This window comes from Mus pahari, chromosome 5, assembly GCF_900095145.1.
Source record: "Mus pahari chromosome 5, PAHARI_EIJ_v1.1, whole genome shotgun sequence".
Lineage (NCBI taxonomy): Eukaryota > Metazoa > Chordata > Mammalia > Rodentia > Muridae > Mus > Mus pahari.
Genome location: NC_034594.1, coordinates 38,297,916 through 38,316,448, shown reverse-complemented (window position 1 = coordinate 38,316,448; position 18,533 = coordinate 38,297,916). Strand labels below are relative to the sequence as shown.

Sequence of the window (18,533 nt, the reverse complement as noted above, 5' to 3'; positions counted from 1 at the left end):
ACTAATGCACATGCCAGCAAGATTCTGCTGAAGGGACCCTGATATAGCAGCATCTTGTGAGGCTCTGCCAGTACCTGGCAAACACAGAAGTGGATGCTCACAGTCAGCTATTGGATGGAGCACAGGGCCCCCAATGGAGGAGCTAGAGAAAGTATCCAAGGAGCTGAAGGGGTCTGCAACTCTGTAGGTGGAACAACAATATGAACTAACCAGTACCCCCTGAGCTCATGTCTCGAGCTGCATATGTAGCAGAAGATGTCCTAATTGGCCATCATGGGGAAGAGAGGCCCCTTAGTCTTGTAAACTTTATATGACCCAGCACAGGGGAAGGCCAGGGCCAAGAAGTGGGAGTGGGTGGGTAGGGGAGCAGGGGCAGGGGGAGGGTATGGGGAACTTTCGGGATAGCATTTGAAATGTGAATAAAGGAAAAAAAAAAAACTAAATGGCTCATCTTAGCTAATAAAGATGTATAATTTATACTCCCATTCGTTAGAAAAAGTTAATTGCTTTAAATCTTTGGTGTTCCTTCCCTTTTATCCTTCCCACTTGCAATTTAAAGTGTTAGAGCTAAGCATTTTCATATTATCTCAGACATTGGTTCTCATTCCAGGAGTGGTTGTCTTCCTTTCTCCAGAGTGGTGATAGAGCTGATTTCAGTCCCCCTAAGGGCCACATAGTCACGCGATCAAAAAGTATATACGTTTTTATTGGGAAGTCATTTGTTTCAGTGGAATAATTTAGTAGTAAAAATGTGATAAATGTGTAAATGAAGGACCTATTTTGGACTGTAGTGTATAGTTATTGGATGTAGATTGAGGTTATAGTATGACAAAGCCCCTTGGGATATAGTAGCTGCTATTGCCAATATAAAAACCACAGCTCTCATCTTCATGGGAATAAGAAGTTGTTCATTCTAGAGAGCCATAAGTGGATTGGGAACACTGATTTAGGTTATCCCAAGTTCCGTGCTCTAACATGGAAGTGGGTTTTATAGTTTTACAGAACAAAGAAGGTCATCAATCAAGGAAAGTTTAAAATGCATTGAGTACACCAGAGAGGCAGATATGGTGAGACAGGCAGGGAGGAGGCTGGGGTGTGCAGCTATTTTATAACTATTTTATAGACCCAAGATGCTGTCTCATGACATTCTTAGCTTTTGGATTACTGGAAAAGTGTTCTGCTAAGTTAATAGCTTCTATGAGATCTTTATTTATTATCATGGGGTGTTTGTTCAGATTCAGAGCCAGGAATGGCTGTTTGAGAAGGCTAAAATTAGCCCAAGATAAAGTAATTAGCCTTCGAACCTACAAGTTCCAATCTCTCAGAGCACTGAGAGTCCGGTCAGTCCATTGTTCTCTGCAGACACAGGCCCCTGGGGGTTTTCACTCCCAGGCAGAGAGAGTTTCTTCTCAAGAGTTTTCATTCACATCATTAAGCCATTTACATGATGTTTACTAAATCTTAGAAAAAAGGTAAATAAAAAAATGAAACCCAGAACCAATTTGTAGAAAAGTTGTTCAGGGGAGCAGGGAAGCCAAGATAACCGTGACCTTTATAAAGGGTGTGTCTGCCGTACTGATGTCTTACACTAACAATTGATGATTTCGTTGTAGGAAATTCTGGCCAGCAACCTTGTCAGTCCTTGGAGAGAGTAAAAAGGTATAGTGGATTTTAGTTCCTCATCAGACATGCTTGTCTCTGCTCTGAAGGATTCCATTTGGCGTGATTTTACGTGAGCAGTGCTCGTGTTGATGCCCGTTACCCCAGCAGGCGGGGTCCCCTGGGATCGTTCATGCTCTTGTTACAGAAGACCTCTCTTCTGACACTCATTCTCCTCGTGCAGGTGTTGCCAACCACAAAGGATGCGTGCTTTGCATCTGCAGTAGAATGTCTGCAGCAGATCAGGTAATGCCTCGTGTTGTTGAACAGTCAGACAAATCAAAGCGGTGGTTCCTGACCTGGGAGAGTAGAAAGAATACAATAATCCCCACCCCCTGTCTCTCCATTTTTTTTCCCAGACGGGGTCTTGTTATATTATTCTCCTTCCCACTCCTAAATGTTGTCAGTATAAATGTGGAGATCAGAAAGTCTCTTTGCAAACATCTGGCAGGCTCTTTTACTCTAATATGCTCTCGTGTTTTCCAAGGAGTAGACAGCCTGCCTGGAGATTTATCTGTGTGCTCCTATCATTAGCCAACTTTTCATTCAGAAACGGAATTCCAGTGGGTCAAAGGAAACATTCCATGTGGGTCCTCCCACCAGAACCTCTTTTCTGGCTTCTTTTCCCAAACACTGTAGGATTCCAGGCCATCCCTCCACATGCTGGCTGCCTGGTGTGTTTAATTGAGGCATGTGACCTGGAGGGACTTTTTTTTTTAAATGAATAAGAGATGGCTTTATTAGAAAAATCATAGGATATCTTTTTACACTTTGTTTTCACAACAGCACAACATTTACTCCATCAGACAAACTTAAAGTGATCCAGCAGACCTTTGAAGAGATCTCCCAGAGTGTCCTGGCGTCGCTGCAGGAGGACTTCCTCTGGTCCATGGATGACTTGTTTCCCGTCTTCTTATACGTGGTGCTGCGGGCCAGGTATCCAGTGTTTCCTGACATCGTTGTGCTTACCAAATCTGCTCACCTTGAATGGATGCTAGCGAGCTGCTCCTGTCAGGACAGAATTTCTCTTGGGTTAAGCTGTTCTGTGTCTGCCATCATCAGTTGATTCAAAAGGAGGGTCTACTTAGAGGCAGGATGAACTTCCCATCCATCTCTTTTGTCTGAGACAGGATTCGGAACTTGGGCTCTGAAGTTCACCTCATTGAGGATCTGATGGACCCCTTTCTCCAGCACGGGGAGCAAGGCATCATGTTCACCACCTTGAAGGTGAGCGCCTCACTGCACAGCTCTCAGTAAGCCTGTCCTTCCTCACCACAGTGTAAGCCTCTCAGTACTGCTTTTCTGTACATTCTTCTTTCTTTCTCTTTTGGTGGAGGGATTGTTTATTTCCTAGTCGGCCTGCAACTCTTAGTCACCTCCCTGCCAGTGCTTCCAAGGGCTGCAGTTGCAAGTGTGAGCTGCCATGCCTTACCTACTTTCTTCTTTGTGGAAAAATTCAGTGTAGACTTTATTTTTTTCTTTTATTAAAAAGATCTTTTGCGGGGCAGTGGTGGTGCATGCCTTTAATCCCAGCACTTGGGAGGCAGAGACAGGCGGATTTCTGAGTTCGAGGCCAGCCAGGGCTACACAGAGAAACCCTGTCTCGAACCCCCCACCCCCAAAAAAAGGCCTTTCATACGATATATTCCAATATATATTCCAATTATGGTCTCCCCTTCCCCCTTTCCAGTTTCCATCCAGATCCACATGTTTTCTGTCTCTTGTTAAAAATCAAGCAGGTATTGTTGGGTTCGGGGTGGAAGCCAAGAAAACTCACTTTGGAAGCTTAATAAAGAAAGCTTCACTTTCTGAGCAAGTGCTCAGGGAGGCGGTCAGTTCTGAATCTGAACCTCGTTCCTGAAGGGAAAGTGTACAACATTTTTAAAGGATGGGAACACAAAGCAAAGGGGAGCTGCAGGGTCATCCCATTGTATTTTCGTGGTACAGGTTAAGCAAGGGAGTACCTGTTGGAGATTTGGCTGTATCCAGGGCACCTGGCTTCAAGGTTCCTAATTCATTCTTGTAGCTCACAGTGATAAGGGAACAAAGGAATGGGTCAGCTGAATGTAGTTAATTAGGGCATAACAGGCAGTTGGTTATGTATTTTTATAGCTTACACACCTTGATTTAGGTAACAGCAATTTCTATATTCTGCACGAGGCTTTGTTCCCATCTGCTGCAGGAGGAAGCTTTTCTGATGATGGCTGAGCAAGGCGCAGATCTATGACTATAGCAGCATGTCACTGAGAGCATTTTATTGCTATGATCCTTCAGCCAGACTGTTGTATTTTGTTTTCCTCTAGGTCCTTGGCCTGTGTAGGCGCAGATCCCCAGCCACCCAAACAGCATTGTGTATGGACTCCATTTCATGGAGGGCCTTAACTCAGCGCAGATAGTGGCTGCTCCCTCCCACAAGCTGTGTGCCGCCATTGCACCAGCATATCTTACAGACAGCATTTGCAGGGTCACTGTCTGCCTGTCTCCTTTGGTAGTGTGCAGAGCACCTTCCAGTGCCCAGTCAGTGGGGCGGAGGCTCTGGACAAGCACAGCTCAACCTCTCCAAATTCACTGAGTTGTGTAGGTGTTGTCAGCAGTAGGGCCTTGCCATCAGGTTGTGAAGAGCTTCCAGTAGCCTTGGCAATAACCTGAGGTTTGTTTAGTTTTGTTTTATTTTTTTGGGGGGGCGGGGGTGCTTTCCACCTTTGGCCAAGAGCTGGGTTAAATGTAACCCATTCTTGGTATTGGAAGCGTCACTTGGTAACAAGAAATGTCCATTTGGGGTCCTGTCTCCCCTGTTATTTGGTGATTTCATTTAAATTGCCTTCCTGTATGTATGTATGTCCATGGGACCCTCAAATGGCCCTTAGTTTTAGCTGTCCTTCCTGTACCCCTCTTTCAATCCCTTCCACCCCTACCTGTGTGATCCTCCCATTCCAGCCCCACTTCCCATCTTTAACCATCTGTTCTATTCTCCCTTCCAGGGAGATCCATCCCTGCCCTCGTCCCTCTGTGCTTATCTGTGGATAAGTATCTTGCTTATCAATGACTTAATAGCTAGCATCTATATAGAAGCAAATACATATCATATTTCTCTTTTGGGGTCTGAGTTGCCTTTCAGTCTAGACTGAATACCTTTAGAATATATGTTGTTGGTTCTAAAAGCATGATAATGTATTAAATTAGGGTAAATCAGACCTATACTGCCAGGTAATAAAATCTTATAAAAATACAGGTTTTAATATGAAGTAGTGTGTTATGGTCACATGAGTAGGCAGTCTCTAATGGAAAGAATAATGCTCATATTAACAATACAATACTGTAATTTCCATATCAGAAAAGGAAGATGCAAACTAAAATTGGGACTATAAATTATTTAATAAATGTTTAAGAAAAGGCACTGTTGTTTGTAGGAGTTTGGGAGGTAGGCTGTGGTAGAGAAGTGTAGGTGCTTTGGGGTTTGTAGAGCAAAGGAAGACCAGTCTGTTAAAATGGGGCAAAAACCTTAGAACTGAACATCAGGTTCCTGGCCCAAGTTAACTTTTTTTAACATTAATGTTTCTGTGTATAAACTGAGAAAGAGAGGTAAAGATCAGGCTGTAGCAACATGTCTACAGATTCTTCATAGTCCTGCCGTGAAGCCTTCATTCCCAGGGAACATTAGTGAATGTCCATAAGGACATGCTCAGGCTCACTTAATGCCACAGAAGGCCAGACCGAAGCTTGTGCCTAAAATACCAGCAGAAGTGTTCCGGTTCTACCCAGTGCTGGTGGGTTTCAAGTGAGGTCCCTTTCCCATCTTGCTGGTAACAACGTGGGCAGCGAGCAGTTAGGCTGCTCTCTAAGGAACAGTTAGCGCTGTTATGGCAAAGCGCTGGTGTGTTTGACTCGGGACCCCACTCCCTGGGATTTATGCCAAGAAATCAAGAGTGGAAATTGTGCACCACCCTGGTGTGTGAGTCCTAAGCACACAAGCACCTTGGGATCACTGCTTCTCAGAAATTCAGTCTTGGAAGCTCTGACTTGCTGTGTGGTGTGAGGGGGCTGCTCAGCCTCCGCTTAGTAAATGGAAGAGCTCTGCTCACATTGTCCTTGTGTACCTTCACACTTCCCAGTCACCAGTGAGTGGTCTCAAGCTAATCAGTAAAGACCGGTACACAGCAGATAATAGACTCATTTTGGAAATAGAGGGCAAGTGTTTGTTGTGGTTAATTCTGATTGGGCTACACGGAGCCACTGGCTGGAGCCATGAAGTCGCAGAGAGCTTGGTGAGGGAGACAGTGAGGCCTTCGGTAAGGGATTGGTTTTTCCCAAGTCTTAAAGAAACTGAATTTGAATTTGTTTGGATTTTTCAGGCCTGTTACTACCAGATTCAGCGCGAGAAGCTTAACTAGGGTACCTGACAGCTTGAGGACGGGAAAATCTGCTGTGGAAGCCAAGGCACCGTCTGGAAGCTGATGGTGCAAAGAACAGTGTTGAAGTCGGAATGGACTTTTGTGCTATTTTGGTCGTAATTTCTGAGCCTTACTAATAATTAGAGCCCAGCATGGAAAACATACTGTATTCAAATGGAGACTGGAAAAGGAGATAGGGACAGAGTAGAGAGTCGAGAGTCTTTGGCCTGTGCTGAGATCCACACACCTACTTAGAAAAGGAAACCGGTTACCCTTTCCTATAGTGAAAGCTCTCAGCTCCATGGAGTTCCAGGAAGCCTTTCCAGGGAAGCAAGCTGCTTAGGTGAAAAGAAGTTGGTGACTGTGTTTCAGCTCCTGGTTTGTCTAATTCTGTTTGCAGTTACCCCATACCCTTTGGCAAGGAGCAGGTTTTACTTGAAACTGAAGCAGCCATCCCTTACCTTCCTAGACCTCCCCAGGCACATGTGCAGCATGCTACTTTGCTAGGGGTGGGGGTGGGGGAGAAGAAGTTTTAAACTGTAGTTTTAACCTTTTGTAAGCCCCTCTACCAGGGCATTTGTGGTCAGAGACCTCCCACTGGGTGACTACGACATCCCGGTCCCCATCGGATCTTCTGCCTGCTGACTGAAAAGAGCATAGGAATACACTGGAGTGCAAACACTGCCGCACCGAGCTGCTCCAAACCTCACCGATCCCAGGTTCTGCCTTCCCAGGAGGCCCGGGAGCTTCTTAGCACAAGCTTCCTGTGGAGTGTGAGGAAGCAGGGAGCTGCCCTGACCCTCTACCTCACACTGAACTCAGAAGGGAAGGAAGGAGAGACGCACGTGGGATTCTCCCACCTCAGAAGTATTGTGACAGCACAGCATAGCCACGGTTTGCTCTTTCACAAGCAGCTTCACAAGTGCGGGTTGTGCGTGTACGCTGAGCAGTGCCACTCGTAGCTGATTGGATACCACAGGTGCTCTTCCGTCTCATCTGCTGTACTCGTAGGCAGTGGCCTGACTCATGGGAAATGACTCAGCAGGCGGCAACTACTTTTGAAAAGGATCATGATTTCTGAGCTACTTTATAATCAAGACAAGCATTTGTTAACATACTGTTTTGGAATGTTGGCTGTAATGTAACAGCAGTTTTCATAATAAATGACATTCATCTCTACGAAGCTGTTCTATGACTGTGGAAGAAATGACATGGGACAGACTACACTTTAAAGGGTGCTCAGCTTACAGTATTCTTTCTCCACATTGTAATCCATGCCTCTGACCTCAGGACCCCCTGAGGTTTTTAATTCACTTAACTACTAGCCAATTTCTGGCAAAGAGCAAGTTAATTCTGATCATGATAACTCAAAGACAAAGGTCTTAAAGCGAAACTGCTGCTTTGAGTAAGGCAGCTGTGGGCTTTTGTTTTTCTTCAGGGGAGGGCTAGGGGAACAGGTTTAGGAGGATGGCACTGTCCACATCTCTCCACCTGCCACCTACCTACCTCTTCTGCCTGGACGAACTGCTCCCTGTGGAGGGGGACCAACTCTTTCTCCCTTTTGAGGATTTCCCATTTCACATATTTTTCAGTTTGTGAGCCAAGACACAAATGCCAGGTTTGGCTAGTAAAGCCAAAGTAATTGAACACCTACCTCCTTCAGAGAAAGAGCTGGAGTGGCTAATAGTGGAAATGGATGGAAACACAGTAGGACCAGAGAAATTGTCAAATGGCAGCACGCCATCTCATCTCTGAGAACCTTTTGCAATTCAACCTTCTAATTTCAGTTTTAAGAGAAGCTGCCTAACCACTGTATTTTCCTCATTTTACACAGTTCTTGAGTTGCAGCTTAATAAATTTTCATGTGTGTGTGTGGAAAACCCTAAATCTTCTGGCACTGTCTGTGACTAGAAATACAAGCACCCATGTAACTGACACCCATATAACTCACAGCAGCTCTCAGCGGTGCCAGTCTGGGGCTCCCCCTCCCCGTCAGTGAATAGCTGTAGTTTGCTCTGTGCCTGAGCTGGACGCCAACCCAGAGCTTCCCAACTTTCCTCTTTCCCACTGCATATGCCCCGCAGATGAGTTCTGCATTAGGCCTTGAAAAACTGAGGTTAAAATAAAGCAAAAGCCTCTGGTGGGTGTAGTGGCACACCTTGGTGGCCTGAGCCCTTGAGGGTGGGGAAGTTCAGTTATTCTTGGTTATACACACAGTTTGAGGCCACCCGGCCTACATGAGACTTTGTCTCAAAACAACACCAACAAAAAATTTAAAACAGGAAAGAAGATATGAAGGGGTGTTTGGTGTTTGTTATCCGGATATAGTCAACAGAAACATTAAGGGCTTGCGTCAGAGTGTAGTACTCCTGTGAGAGAAAGCTCACTGTGGTAGAGGATAATGTAGATGAGATGTTCCCTTGCAGGGACAGCTAGGGCTGCTGCCCAGGCTTAGAAGAGGCCCAGGGTTAGCCTGCAAGGGCAGGATTAGTCAAAGAGGATGTGCAGAGCTTTTCTCTAGAGCATCAGGTGACTGGCAGCTGACAGCTGGCTGGCTGGCGTCTCCTGCTTGCGGCTCTCTTGCCAGGAGCAACACTGTGTTTTATCCTTGCAGGTAAGAGTGTGCTTGCAATCCCGCATTTCCAGAAGGCACCGGCACAGCTTTACAGATAGTCTTGGGTAGTCTGTTTCAAAGTGGTTGACTGTCATACAGTACCATCTCTTAACTGTGTAAAGGCACTTGCCCTCTTAAGTGTGGAGCAGTGGGTTGTCATAGAGTTCAAGTGAAACTGTCCCCATCTTCTCTGAGGGCCTCGAATGCAGAGGAAGCCAGCAGGCCATTTCCCAGGGAGGGTTGCATATGGGCTTTTTCAGGATTTCCGTATTGAAAAATATTTTAGAAAACAAGCCTGGTGGGGGGGAGGTCAGAACTTTGAATAGCAATTGTTTTCAAGCAGAAGGAAATGCTTTAAATGGTTTAATTACAATTTAATTAAGTGTGTGTGTATATGTGTGTGTGCACGTGTGTACGCTCGCGTGCGTTTGTGGAAGCCCTGGGGCCACAGAGTGCTTGTAGAGGTCAGAGAACAACTGAAAACAGTTCCCTCCTACCATGTGGGTTCCCGGTCATCAGACTTAGCAGCGAATGCATTTTCCTGCTGAGCTACCGCAAAGACCTAAAGCTGAATTTTAAGGTCATGCTGCGTACATTCCAGGTATTCATGGTGACCACTTGCTTTATAACACAGCTTTTAATTGCCTTTTCATATTCCCTGCCTCTTTACCCTATAAATCACCTGTCTAGAATCCTTCATTCTGGGGCAGTTCAAACCAAGGCACTTAGACACATAAGGTTATTTAAATCCACATAATGCCCTACCAGTAATAAAAAGGATAAGGTTAAAAAAAAAAAAAGATATAGCTTAGCTGGTAGAATGCTTGTCTGGCATATGTCAAGTCCAGGGTTCAGTTCCCAGCGCCACATAAACTATTTGTGGTCACACATGCCTGTAATTCCAGTCCTTGGGAGGTGGAGGCTGGAAGTTGAGAACCTCTGGTGACCCTTGACCTCAGAGCAAGTCTGAGGCCAGCATGGGCTACATGGGACTCTGTCGCTAAACAAACAGGAAACCAACGAAAAGCAAGATAGCTGGTCGTAAGACACTGTGTACTTAAGCGCGTGAGTGTGGATAGCACAGAAGCACACATGTGAGCCTACACTACCCTGAAAGGATGTAGCAACTTTGAATGCAGGAGTAGTAGACAGACTCCAGGAGTGCTGTGTTGTAGTGGTTTCCTGAGTCACAAGCAGGATTAGCGCTGAGAAGATGATTTTTCTAATTTGGTAGACTACTTGGTAAGGTTTAGTGTGCAGTGCGTTAAATTAATTCTCCAATTGTGGTGGTAGCATTTCTTCAAATTTATTGGTTTCAATCAAACTTGCAAACTATGTTGTGTTTGTAAGAGGAAACTTTTTGTTTTGTTTGTGTTTGTGTTTTTTAAGACAGGGTTTCTCTGAGTAGCCCCAGCTGTCCTGGAACTCTCTCTGTAGACCACGCTCGTCTTAAACTCACAGAGCATCACCGGCCTCTGCTTCCTGAGTGCTGGAGTTACAGGCGTGCGCCACCACTGCTTGAAAAGTTGAGTTCCACATTCAGGGCATTCTGGGGTGGATTTATGTTTGTTTCTCCAGTGACACGAAAGTCCAGCTAGACACTTGCACGTTCTGCAGGGACAGTGATCATCTATCTCGTAGAACAAGTTCTAAACCTTTTCCTGAGACGCCTACCTTCCCTTTGTCCTTGCTTTCTTCACCCTGTCCTCATCCTGCTGGCTGAGTATAAACATGACAGCTGGAAATGCACCATCTTGGAGCAGATAGACTAATGCTATGTGCACCCCAGGGTGGGCCAGGGTGCTGACGGGCCCTTCACGAGAAGCTGACCCAAGTCTGGATCGTCTCTGCCTCAGCACTGTCAAACAGGCAATGCAGAAACTTCTATTCCACCAGGCCACTCATTTTGGATTTCATTTTGTGAGAGTAAATAAATCTAGAGCACCGTTTTTATTTTATTTTTTTTTTAAATTAAGTTTAAATTGTTATAGATGAGTATTGAAATTGATTGGGTAAGATACAGTCACCTACCATGTGTTTCAATCTATGCAAAATGTACGAGGGACTGTCATCTAGGATTTAGACAGGTTGTAAGTTGGAGCAGGACGGCTGTGTGGGAAAAGAAAGCCAGATCACCGTTATGTTGTCTCCAGGTCAGAAGACTATGCCAGGACAGTAAACTGTTACAGAGTTCATCCAGGACAGTAACCTGTGTCACAGAGTTCCATACAGTCATCTAACAGGAATTGTGCAAGCTCCATGAGAAACCACAAAGTGCGATATGCAGAGTGGAGCATCAGTACATGTTCAGGCCAGGGAGGCCTTCTGTGCCCTCACCAGTGTGTAATTCACCCAGGCAAACAGATGGAGAGCAGGTAGATAAAACAGGGCCTGTCCATTGTTGTAAGAGATGGATGGCCTGCTGAGATGGCTCTGGGTAGAGGCCCTTGCCCTCAAGGCTGACAACCTGAGACTGGTCTCTATGACCCACAACCTATCCTCTGACCTCTAAGCTTGAACTGAATCATACACATGTGAATGTATGACTGTGTGTATGTAAACAATTTATAAGAATGTATTATAGACGAAAGGTGGAGTAGGGGAGTGTTTGAGGGAGGATAGTTTTCTCTTTCACACAGCTAGTAGCAGCTGATTTGGAGAGGGCTATCATAGGGCTAGGCTGGTGTACCTGATGCCCATCCTAGTGTGTGTGCCCTAGTGCTAGGCTTGCAGAACATTGTTGAAAATATGCGCCAGCTGCTGTGGCCGAGTGACGATACGCCGTCTGTCTTTCCAAGCTCCAGCAGGGAGGATGAGACAGTCTGACAGAGGAGCAGAGCTGACCGATGAGGACAGGGCTCTTTCCACGCCACCCAGTCCTGAGAACGGTATGTGTCTCCAGAGGTCCCTTCTTCCTAGGCCAGAAGAGGCAGTCGATAATATCTGAGTACGTGATCAAGCACACAGGGTGACTTGCCTTGGTCCTCACAGGGAGCTGCTTCTGCGCCTTTGCCCACTAGAGCCAGGGTTGATAGTTCTGCAAGCCACTGTCAGTGCAAGCAAGACATTGCCACCGAAGGGTCAGAGCCATACCAGGCCACACCGGTTCATAAAAAATCAGAACTGCACAACTTGTTCGCATCCAAAGTAACACTTAAAAGAGATTTTTTTTTTTTAATAATGAAAAAGTCAAGGATTTACTCTACATGTAGTTCCTTTACTTGGTAGACGATTGATATTTATATCAGGAAATTTAATGAGGGAATGGCAGAAGGTTCAGTGAGTGAGGATGCTAGTCATTAGAGCTGGTGACCTGAGTCAGAAGGTGAGAATCAACTCCCTCAAACTGTCCTCTGACCTCCACACGCTAGCTAGGTTAAGTAAGTAAGTAAAATCTAATGGGAGGGCCGGCCAGATGGCTCACTGGACAAAGACTGGCCCTGGGATCCACAGGGCCAAAGGTGAGATCTAACTTCTACAAGTTGTCCTCTGACCTTCACCCAAATGCCGTGGCATGCGTGCCCCCTGTCCCACACAAATAAATAATGCAATGTAACTTTAAAATTTTAAAGTCTAATGGGGGAGGTTTTCAGTAATACTTCCAAAAAGATGATTTTAGAAAGGATGAACAAAACCAACTGTGTTTGACTTGGAGAAGGAAGATCCTGGAAACGCCTGCACGGTTTAGGGACAAGTTCCCGCCTGGTAAGGTGGAAGAGGAGAACCGTTGCGTTATTCTCACAGTGTCTCATGTTAGTCACAGCCTCATGGGAGCGCTAGCTTATGTGCAGTTTACAAAAGAAAAAAGTTTTCACAGAGCTTGTTACATAAATGATAGGTAGGACAGGGCGTGGAGCCACCACCCTCAGGCCTTAAACCCCGCGTTGTCCCCTTGTACGGAGTGCCTGGCAGACTCAGCAGTTCCAGGAGCACCGGTCACAACATCCTCCTTGCTGCCCTTACCTGCCAGCTGGCCTCTGACCTTTTCTAGGTCTCTCTGGGATCCTGAGGCTCCTACTGCAGGAACTGAGCCTTTTCTACAGCCGAGATGTGAATGGTCTGTGTCTCTTATATGACCTCCTCCATTCACCATGGCTGCAGGCTCTGCTAAAGGTGAGTGCTTAAAGCTTTTCTTTGCTCTGGCTAGCAAAAGCCCGTGTATTAGACCATTCAGATTGCTGTAAAGCTATGCTAAAAAAGTGTTGGTTTTATTTGTTTTTTTTTTTTTTAAATAAAACTGCTTCTTTATGCCGGGCGTGGTGGTGCACGCCTTTAATTCCAGCACTCGGGAGGCAGAGGCAGGCGGATTTCTGAGTTTGAGGCCAGCCTGGTCTACAAAGTGAGTTCCAGGTCAGCCAGGGCTATACCGAGAAANGCTGTCAACAGCCAGCACTATAAAATTGTAAGTTATTACTATGATTCATTCTTTGCCCTTGTCATGGAACATGCCCCAAGAATGATAGAAATTTCTTAGCATTAAGCTGCAGATAATAATTTATTTGACCAACAATAAGCTAAAGAAAGAAAGAAAGAAAACACACACACACACACACACACACGCACACACACACACGAAACCCTCATTTGAAAAACGCGCGCACACACACACACACACACACACACACACACGCGCGCGCACGCGCGCGCGCGCACACACACACAAAACTGCTTCTTTATTTTGCATACTTTTAATTTGAGAAAAAACTTCCTTAAAACCCCAATTCAACACGTCCAACCTTACTGTCAGGTAGAGGAGGTTCCTGTTTTACTATAAAAGAACAGGGAAGAAGAAAACAGAAGCAGAGAGCCAGGTGGATCAAGGCCAGTCATGGCTGCTTGAGGAGCCATAGGAAAAACTGTGCATAGTTGACAGGGTTTCCAGGGGGAATTCTAAACTGCTTGCATGTGAGATGTGTTCTCAGCATAATCAGGAACAGGAATGGCTAGACTCCTCCACTGTCACCCGTCTTCATCAGTGCCCAGGCCTACTGTGATCATGGGTCGGGTGGATCTCAGGTTCCTTAGGAGAGAAGCCGGGAAGAAAGAGTTCAGCTTTAACAACATTGCCTCCATGTCCTTGACAACCTTGCTTCTGCCAGTCCCAGCCATTTGGTGCAGGGTCTCCATAACTGGGTGGTCAGGGTTGATTTTCAAGTGCTGTTTGACCATGACATAGCCCCCAATAGAGTTGTCTCATAGTGCCTGGGCCTCTGTGAACTGCTCTCTCTCTGTGTTCGCTGTCTAGCTACTGTGCTCATCACAGGGTAGCAGGGTGAGGACACATGCCTATTGGAGATTGTCACCTTCTCCATCTCCTCCTTCATGATTTTGCAGAGAGTCTCAAAACTTGATTCACTGCCCTCCATTTTTCTTCCTGGTGGTTCCAGAACATCTTTGGATATCTAAGAGTCCAGGCTCTTCCCACCAACATCTTGAGCTGCCAAACTTGTCAAGAGGCTCCAAGACCTCTTCCCCACGTCCTTAGTGAAGGTGGAGTTGGCCTCATTCTTTGCTCTCACCAGTGATGTAGTAGGCAGACATATGCCCTGCAATGGACACCATCTCTTCTCTAGGCTGAGAGGGTATGGCAGCTCAGAGAAGCATCGCTGGTGGGTGGAACTTTCATGAACTCCAAGCTTTAGATTCTTAGAGAAGACCCATAAAACGTCCTGTGGTTTTCTCCCAGCTTCAAGACCTGGATGACTTTGAAGAGTTTGTTCTGCTGGAACAGTTTTTGGAGATGTTAAAGGGCGGGTCTTCAGAGTCAACCATGCCTGGGATGAAGCTGAGATACTTGGGTATCACCTCAGCACGGCTGTCGCACTTGAACACACAAGGGCATAGTTTGATGTCATTCCTTTTGTTCTCAAAGAGGTCAAAGGGAGCTAGCCAATGGATAAATAGCAATGTCCTGGATTCCATCTAGCCTTCTACAGAGAAGCGCTTGGCTGCTAAGTGTCTTCTCAGTCATTGTTGAGGCTCTTAAAGAATTCCTCATATTCCTCCTGAGTGACATCATCACTGTTTCTGGTCTAAGCAGGCTTGACTTTGTTCAGTTCTTCTGATCAGTGTATTCGTCCTTAGTCTTCTTTTTATCTTTGCCAGTGACACCCTAGTCACCTGATCCGGAATCTTCAAGCTTAGGTCTTTTCTCGTCATCCTTATCTTTCTCTCCTTTCTCTTTCTCCTCATCCTTATCTTTCTCTCCTTTCTCATTCTCATCGTCCTTGTCTTTCTCTTTCTTAACCTCACCAACACTGATCTTCTTCTCCAGACAGGAATGGGGAGGTCCAGCACTGCACGTGCTCCTTCACCAGCACTTGACTCTTCTCTATTCTGTCTGGGATCACTTTGGGTGGTACAGCGAGCTCTGTCAAGTGCCTGCCTGACATGCACAGAGCCCTCGGATAGACCCCATCACTGTAAAACAGGGGTGCTAGTTGCTGTTCTATTGCTGTGAAGAGACACCATGATAAAGGCAACTCTTCCAGAGCAGCAAAGGGGGCGCTTATGGTTTTAGAGGGTGAGTCCAGGATCTTCATGATGGGACACAGTAGCTATTCCACTGAGGCAGGAGTGAGCGTTTTATATCCTGATCCGAGGCAGATGGCAGATGGCAGGGGGGAGACACTGGGCATACCATGGGACTTTGAAACCTCCAAGCCCACCCCAGGAACACATCTCCTCCAAGGCCACACCCACTCCAACAAAGTTATATCTTCTAACCCTTCCCAAACAATACCATCCCTAGTGACTGAATTTCAAACATATGAACCCATGAAAGTCGTTCTCATTCAAACCACTTACGCAGGTGAGATGGTGGGTACCTTTAATCCCAGCAATTAGGAGATAGAGGCAAGATAACTGGAAGTTCAAGGTCATTTATGACTACAAGGTCGATTTGAAGACAACCTGGAGTCAATGAGACCCTGTCTCCAAAAATGGGGGAGAAAAGACACACACACACACACACACACACACACACACACACAGGAGAGGGGGGAGACAGACACACATACACACAGAGGCAGACAGACACACATCCATCCAGAGAGACAGACAGATATAGATATGCACCTGTTCGCTTTGGAAGCATTTAGGAATGAAAAACTATGTCTGCTCTTTTCTTTACTGTCTCCAACTTCTTTGAAAGTCCCTGTGATCACAAATCAGTTATCACAATGGCCCCATAATCCTTTGTCCTTAAGGCCAACAACTCTGGACAAATAAGAATGCTTTTATAAAAAGCCACTCCTGGCTGGGTATGATGAATATCCCTTTAATCCCAGCACTTGGGAGGCTGAGGCAGGTGCATCTCTGCAAGTCAGCCTTGTCTGCATAGTAATTTTCAGGCAAGTCATGGATAGTGAAACTGTGTCTCAAAAAAGAAGACAAAACAAAAAATATTATAACAAAACATCATTCCTCTTTTGTTAAAAATCAAGAAGTAAAACATTCACAATTTTGGAATTCGTAACATTTCCTTACCTTGATAGAATCCTTTTAATTTGATTAAAAAATCTGTGTGCCATATAAAGTAGATTTTCTGAACAAATGTTCTCAAGAAAAACCCTCTTGGGGTTATTTTTGAAAATGTGGGCGTTTCTTCTAATTAAGCATGAAATATGGTCAGCCTTACGATGTATGCTAATATTATATTTTATAGAATTGAAGTGGAAACATCTTCTGCATGACCAAGAACACTCCCTTGTTTTACAGCTTTTGACCCAGAGTCTCCTGTTTAGCCCTGGCTGGCCTGGAACTCAGGATGTAGATTGTGCCTGGCCTGACCTTGACAGCTACACCCCACCCGCTTCCAGCACCTTCCAGGACCGGACGGGGGGGGGGGGGGAGGGTTACTCTCATTATAAATGCTCAACAGGTTCTTCTGCTTAGTGCTCCCTACAGCTGTCAATCAGCATAGATCACTTCCACATTCCTGAGCACCAGCCCTAGAGAAGAGCAGGAAGCTCACTCATCACAGATAGGGCTGGGAAAGGCTAAACTGCCTCTTGGACCTCCTTCCTCCATCTGTAAGAGAAATCCCCAGATGAGATGAGAGGTAGCACCCTGAAGCCCAGCAAGCACTGCTTACTTAGCCTGACTTCATCCTGTACAGAAACGCCACAGACCAGCCCAGTTGGGTATGGGGGTCCCTGGGATGAGGGTCCTTGAAAGTTAGGTGGGTAAAGATTCGGCAGTGACAAACAGAAACAAACACAGAGGCAGTTTGAATCTGAGTGTATTCTGCAGCTCTCAAGCAGGGTTTTTTATGCATTAAAAAAAAACAAACCAAATATTACAACTCTTAGACGATGTGTTCAGTGAAGCAATTACAAATACCATCATTATCATTTGACACAGTAAAGCACAAAAATCAAGCAAACATCACAACTCTGAAAGGATGTACTCAGTGAATCATAAATAGAACCGGTGACATCATGATTAATAGAAATCATCCAAGTATAACAACTCTGAAAGGATATAATCAGTGGGGCAGTCATCCAAGGCTAGTGGCATATTTCCAAGAGCAGGTTAATAAATCTTTATGGTCAATTATTGTTTAACATCTAATGCCTGATTTTTAATAAATCTTCAACACATATATTTAAACTATTTTAATTCCTTTTTTTAAGACTTTCTTTATCATATACCAAAGCCCACCTCCGATGACACACGTGTAGCCATATGAAATTTTATTGTTGAGAAAGTTTTTATCTATCATAATACTATTATATAATTTTGTAAATGATTTATAAAGTAAATCATTGGTTTCCCCAGAGATAAGGTCATGTTAATGACCCCATCTCAAGGGATGGTTTCTTACCCATTATTCTCGCTTAAGATCTTAGCCTAGGCTACCAGGAACATGTAAATAAGAAAAGGAATGAGAGAAAATAGAACAGATAAATTGCCATGAGAACTACGGCTCAATAATTTGCTCTGGCCGAGAGTTCCACAACTGGCTCCAGGAGGCCTCCTTCTTTTGAAGCTTTCCCCTCAGTCTGTGAAACTTGTTACACAGATTCTCCTGGGGTTGGTGTGGCACAGAAAAGATCCCCAGGGATCGGGAGGGATGAAGCTGGAATTTGCACAAGTGAATTCCCTCTGTAGAATGGGTCATGAGCCACACAGTTCACTCCCTGCACAGTTGCCCAGCACAGAGGTCCTGAGGGGCCTCTACTCCATAGACCCTCCCTTGTGAAGCCCTCACATACACTGTCTATAGATCCCTGCTGAGATCAGTCCCCCAATCTTTCCTTGATTTCCTTCACTGTAAAAAGAGGAAAATTTGCATACCTTTCATTAATGAAATTGTTCTAGGACTGTCCTTCTCCTGGTAGCAGCCAGGAGTGACACTTCTGAAGCCCTGGGCCTTTCAGTGGGGAGGACATTTCACTCAGTCTAGAGTCACATAGTGTCACTTGTTAGGCTGTCAGCATGGCTGCCTTAGGCTGCCTCTTCTTTTGAGAGCTCTTACTTTTAAATGCTCCTGGCCACATCCTCCTTATCATTTGCCCTTTTTAACCTTTCTGCAGGTCTACGACTGCCTCCAGAGGTTTAAAGAGAAGAAGCTAGCTCCTGCTACAACTCATGCACAGATCTTAGCCTGTGAGGTAAGGTGGGTCTATCCAGAAGAGCCAGAGAGCCCTCACTGATATCCTCTGACCTGTAAGGTTTGTTTAAATGAATGGAAGTTTCTGTTGGGAAAACTTAGTCACTGAGTATGCATTCTAATAAAAGTTATACCTTTTCTTAAAACACTATTTATTTATTTATTTATTTATTTATTGTATACGAGTACACTGTAGCTGTATTCAGACACACCAGAAGAGGGCATCAGATCTCATTACAGATGGTTATGAGCT

At 45.3% G+C, this 18,533-nt stretch overlaps 2 protein-coding genes across 6 annotated transcripts in view; both read left to right on the top strand.

The window, feature by feature from the left end:
* Als2 (alsin Rho guanine nucleotide exchange factor ALS2) overlaps window positions 1-7,229 on the top strand; it is a 75,710-nt gene extending 68,481 nt beyond the window's left edge. For all 4 annotated transcript variants that reach the window (XM_029538344.1, XM_021199378.1, XM_029538346.1 and 1 more), the window contains exons 30-34: window positions 1,614-1,659; window positions 1,844-1,905; window positions 2,446-2,595; window positions 2,790-2,886; window positions 6,012-7,229. In XM_029538344.1, the coding sequence (XP_029394204.1) occupies window positions 1,614-1,659; window positions 1,844-1,905; window positions 2,446-2,595; window positions 2,790-2,886; window positions 6,012-6,050 (394 nt within the window). In that variant the 3' untranslated portion in view covers window positions 6,051-7,229. The remainder of the gene's footprint in view (window positions 1-1,613; window positions 1,660-1,843; window positions 1,906-2,445; window positions 2,596-2,789; window positions 2,887-6,011) is intronic.
* Window positions 7,230-8,556: 1,327 nt separating this feature from the next.
* Window positions 8,557-18,533, top strand: part of Mpp4 (membrane palmitoylated protein 4) — a 43,591-nt gene continuing 33,614 nt past the window's right edge. Inside the window, exons 1-4 of one of the 2 annotated variants that reach the window (XM_021199381.1) lie at window positions 8,557-8,664; window positions 11,463-11,552; window positions 12,656-12,777; window positions 18,204-18,281. In XM_021199381.1, coding sequence (XP_021055040.1) covers window positions 11,477-11,552; window positions 12,656-12,777; window positions 18,204-18,281 — 276 coding nt within the window. In that variant the 5' untranslated portion in view covers window positions 8,557-8,664; window positions 11,463-11,476. Of the gene's footprint in view, window positions 8,665-11,462; window positions 11,553-12,655; window positions 12,778-18,203; window positions 18,282-18,533 lie in introns of those variants that run through there. The other variant, XM_021199382.1, reaches the window with a different exon arrangement.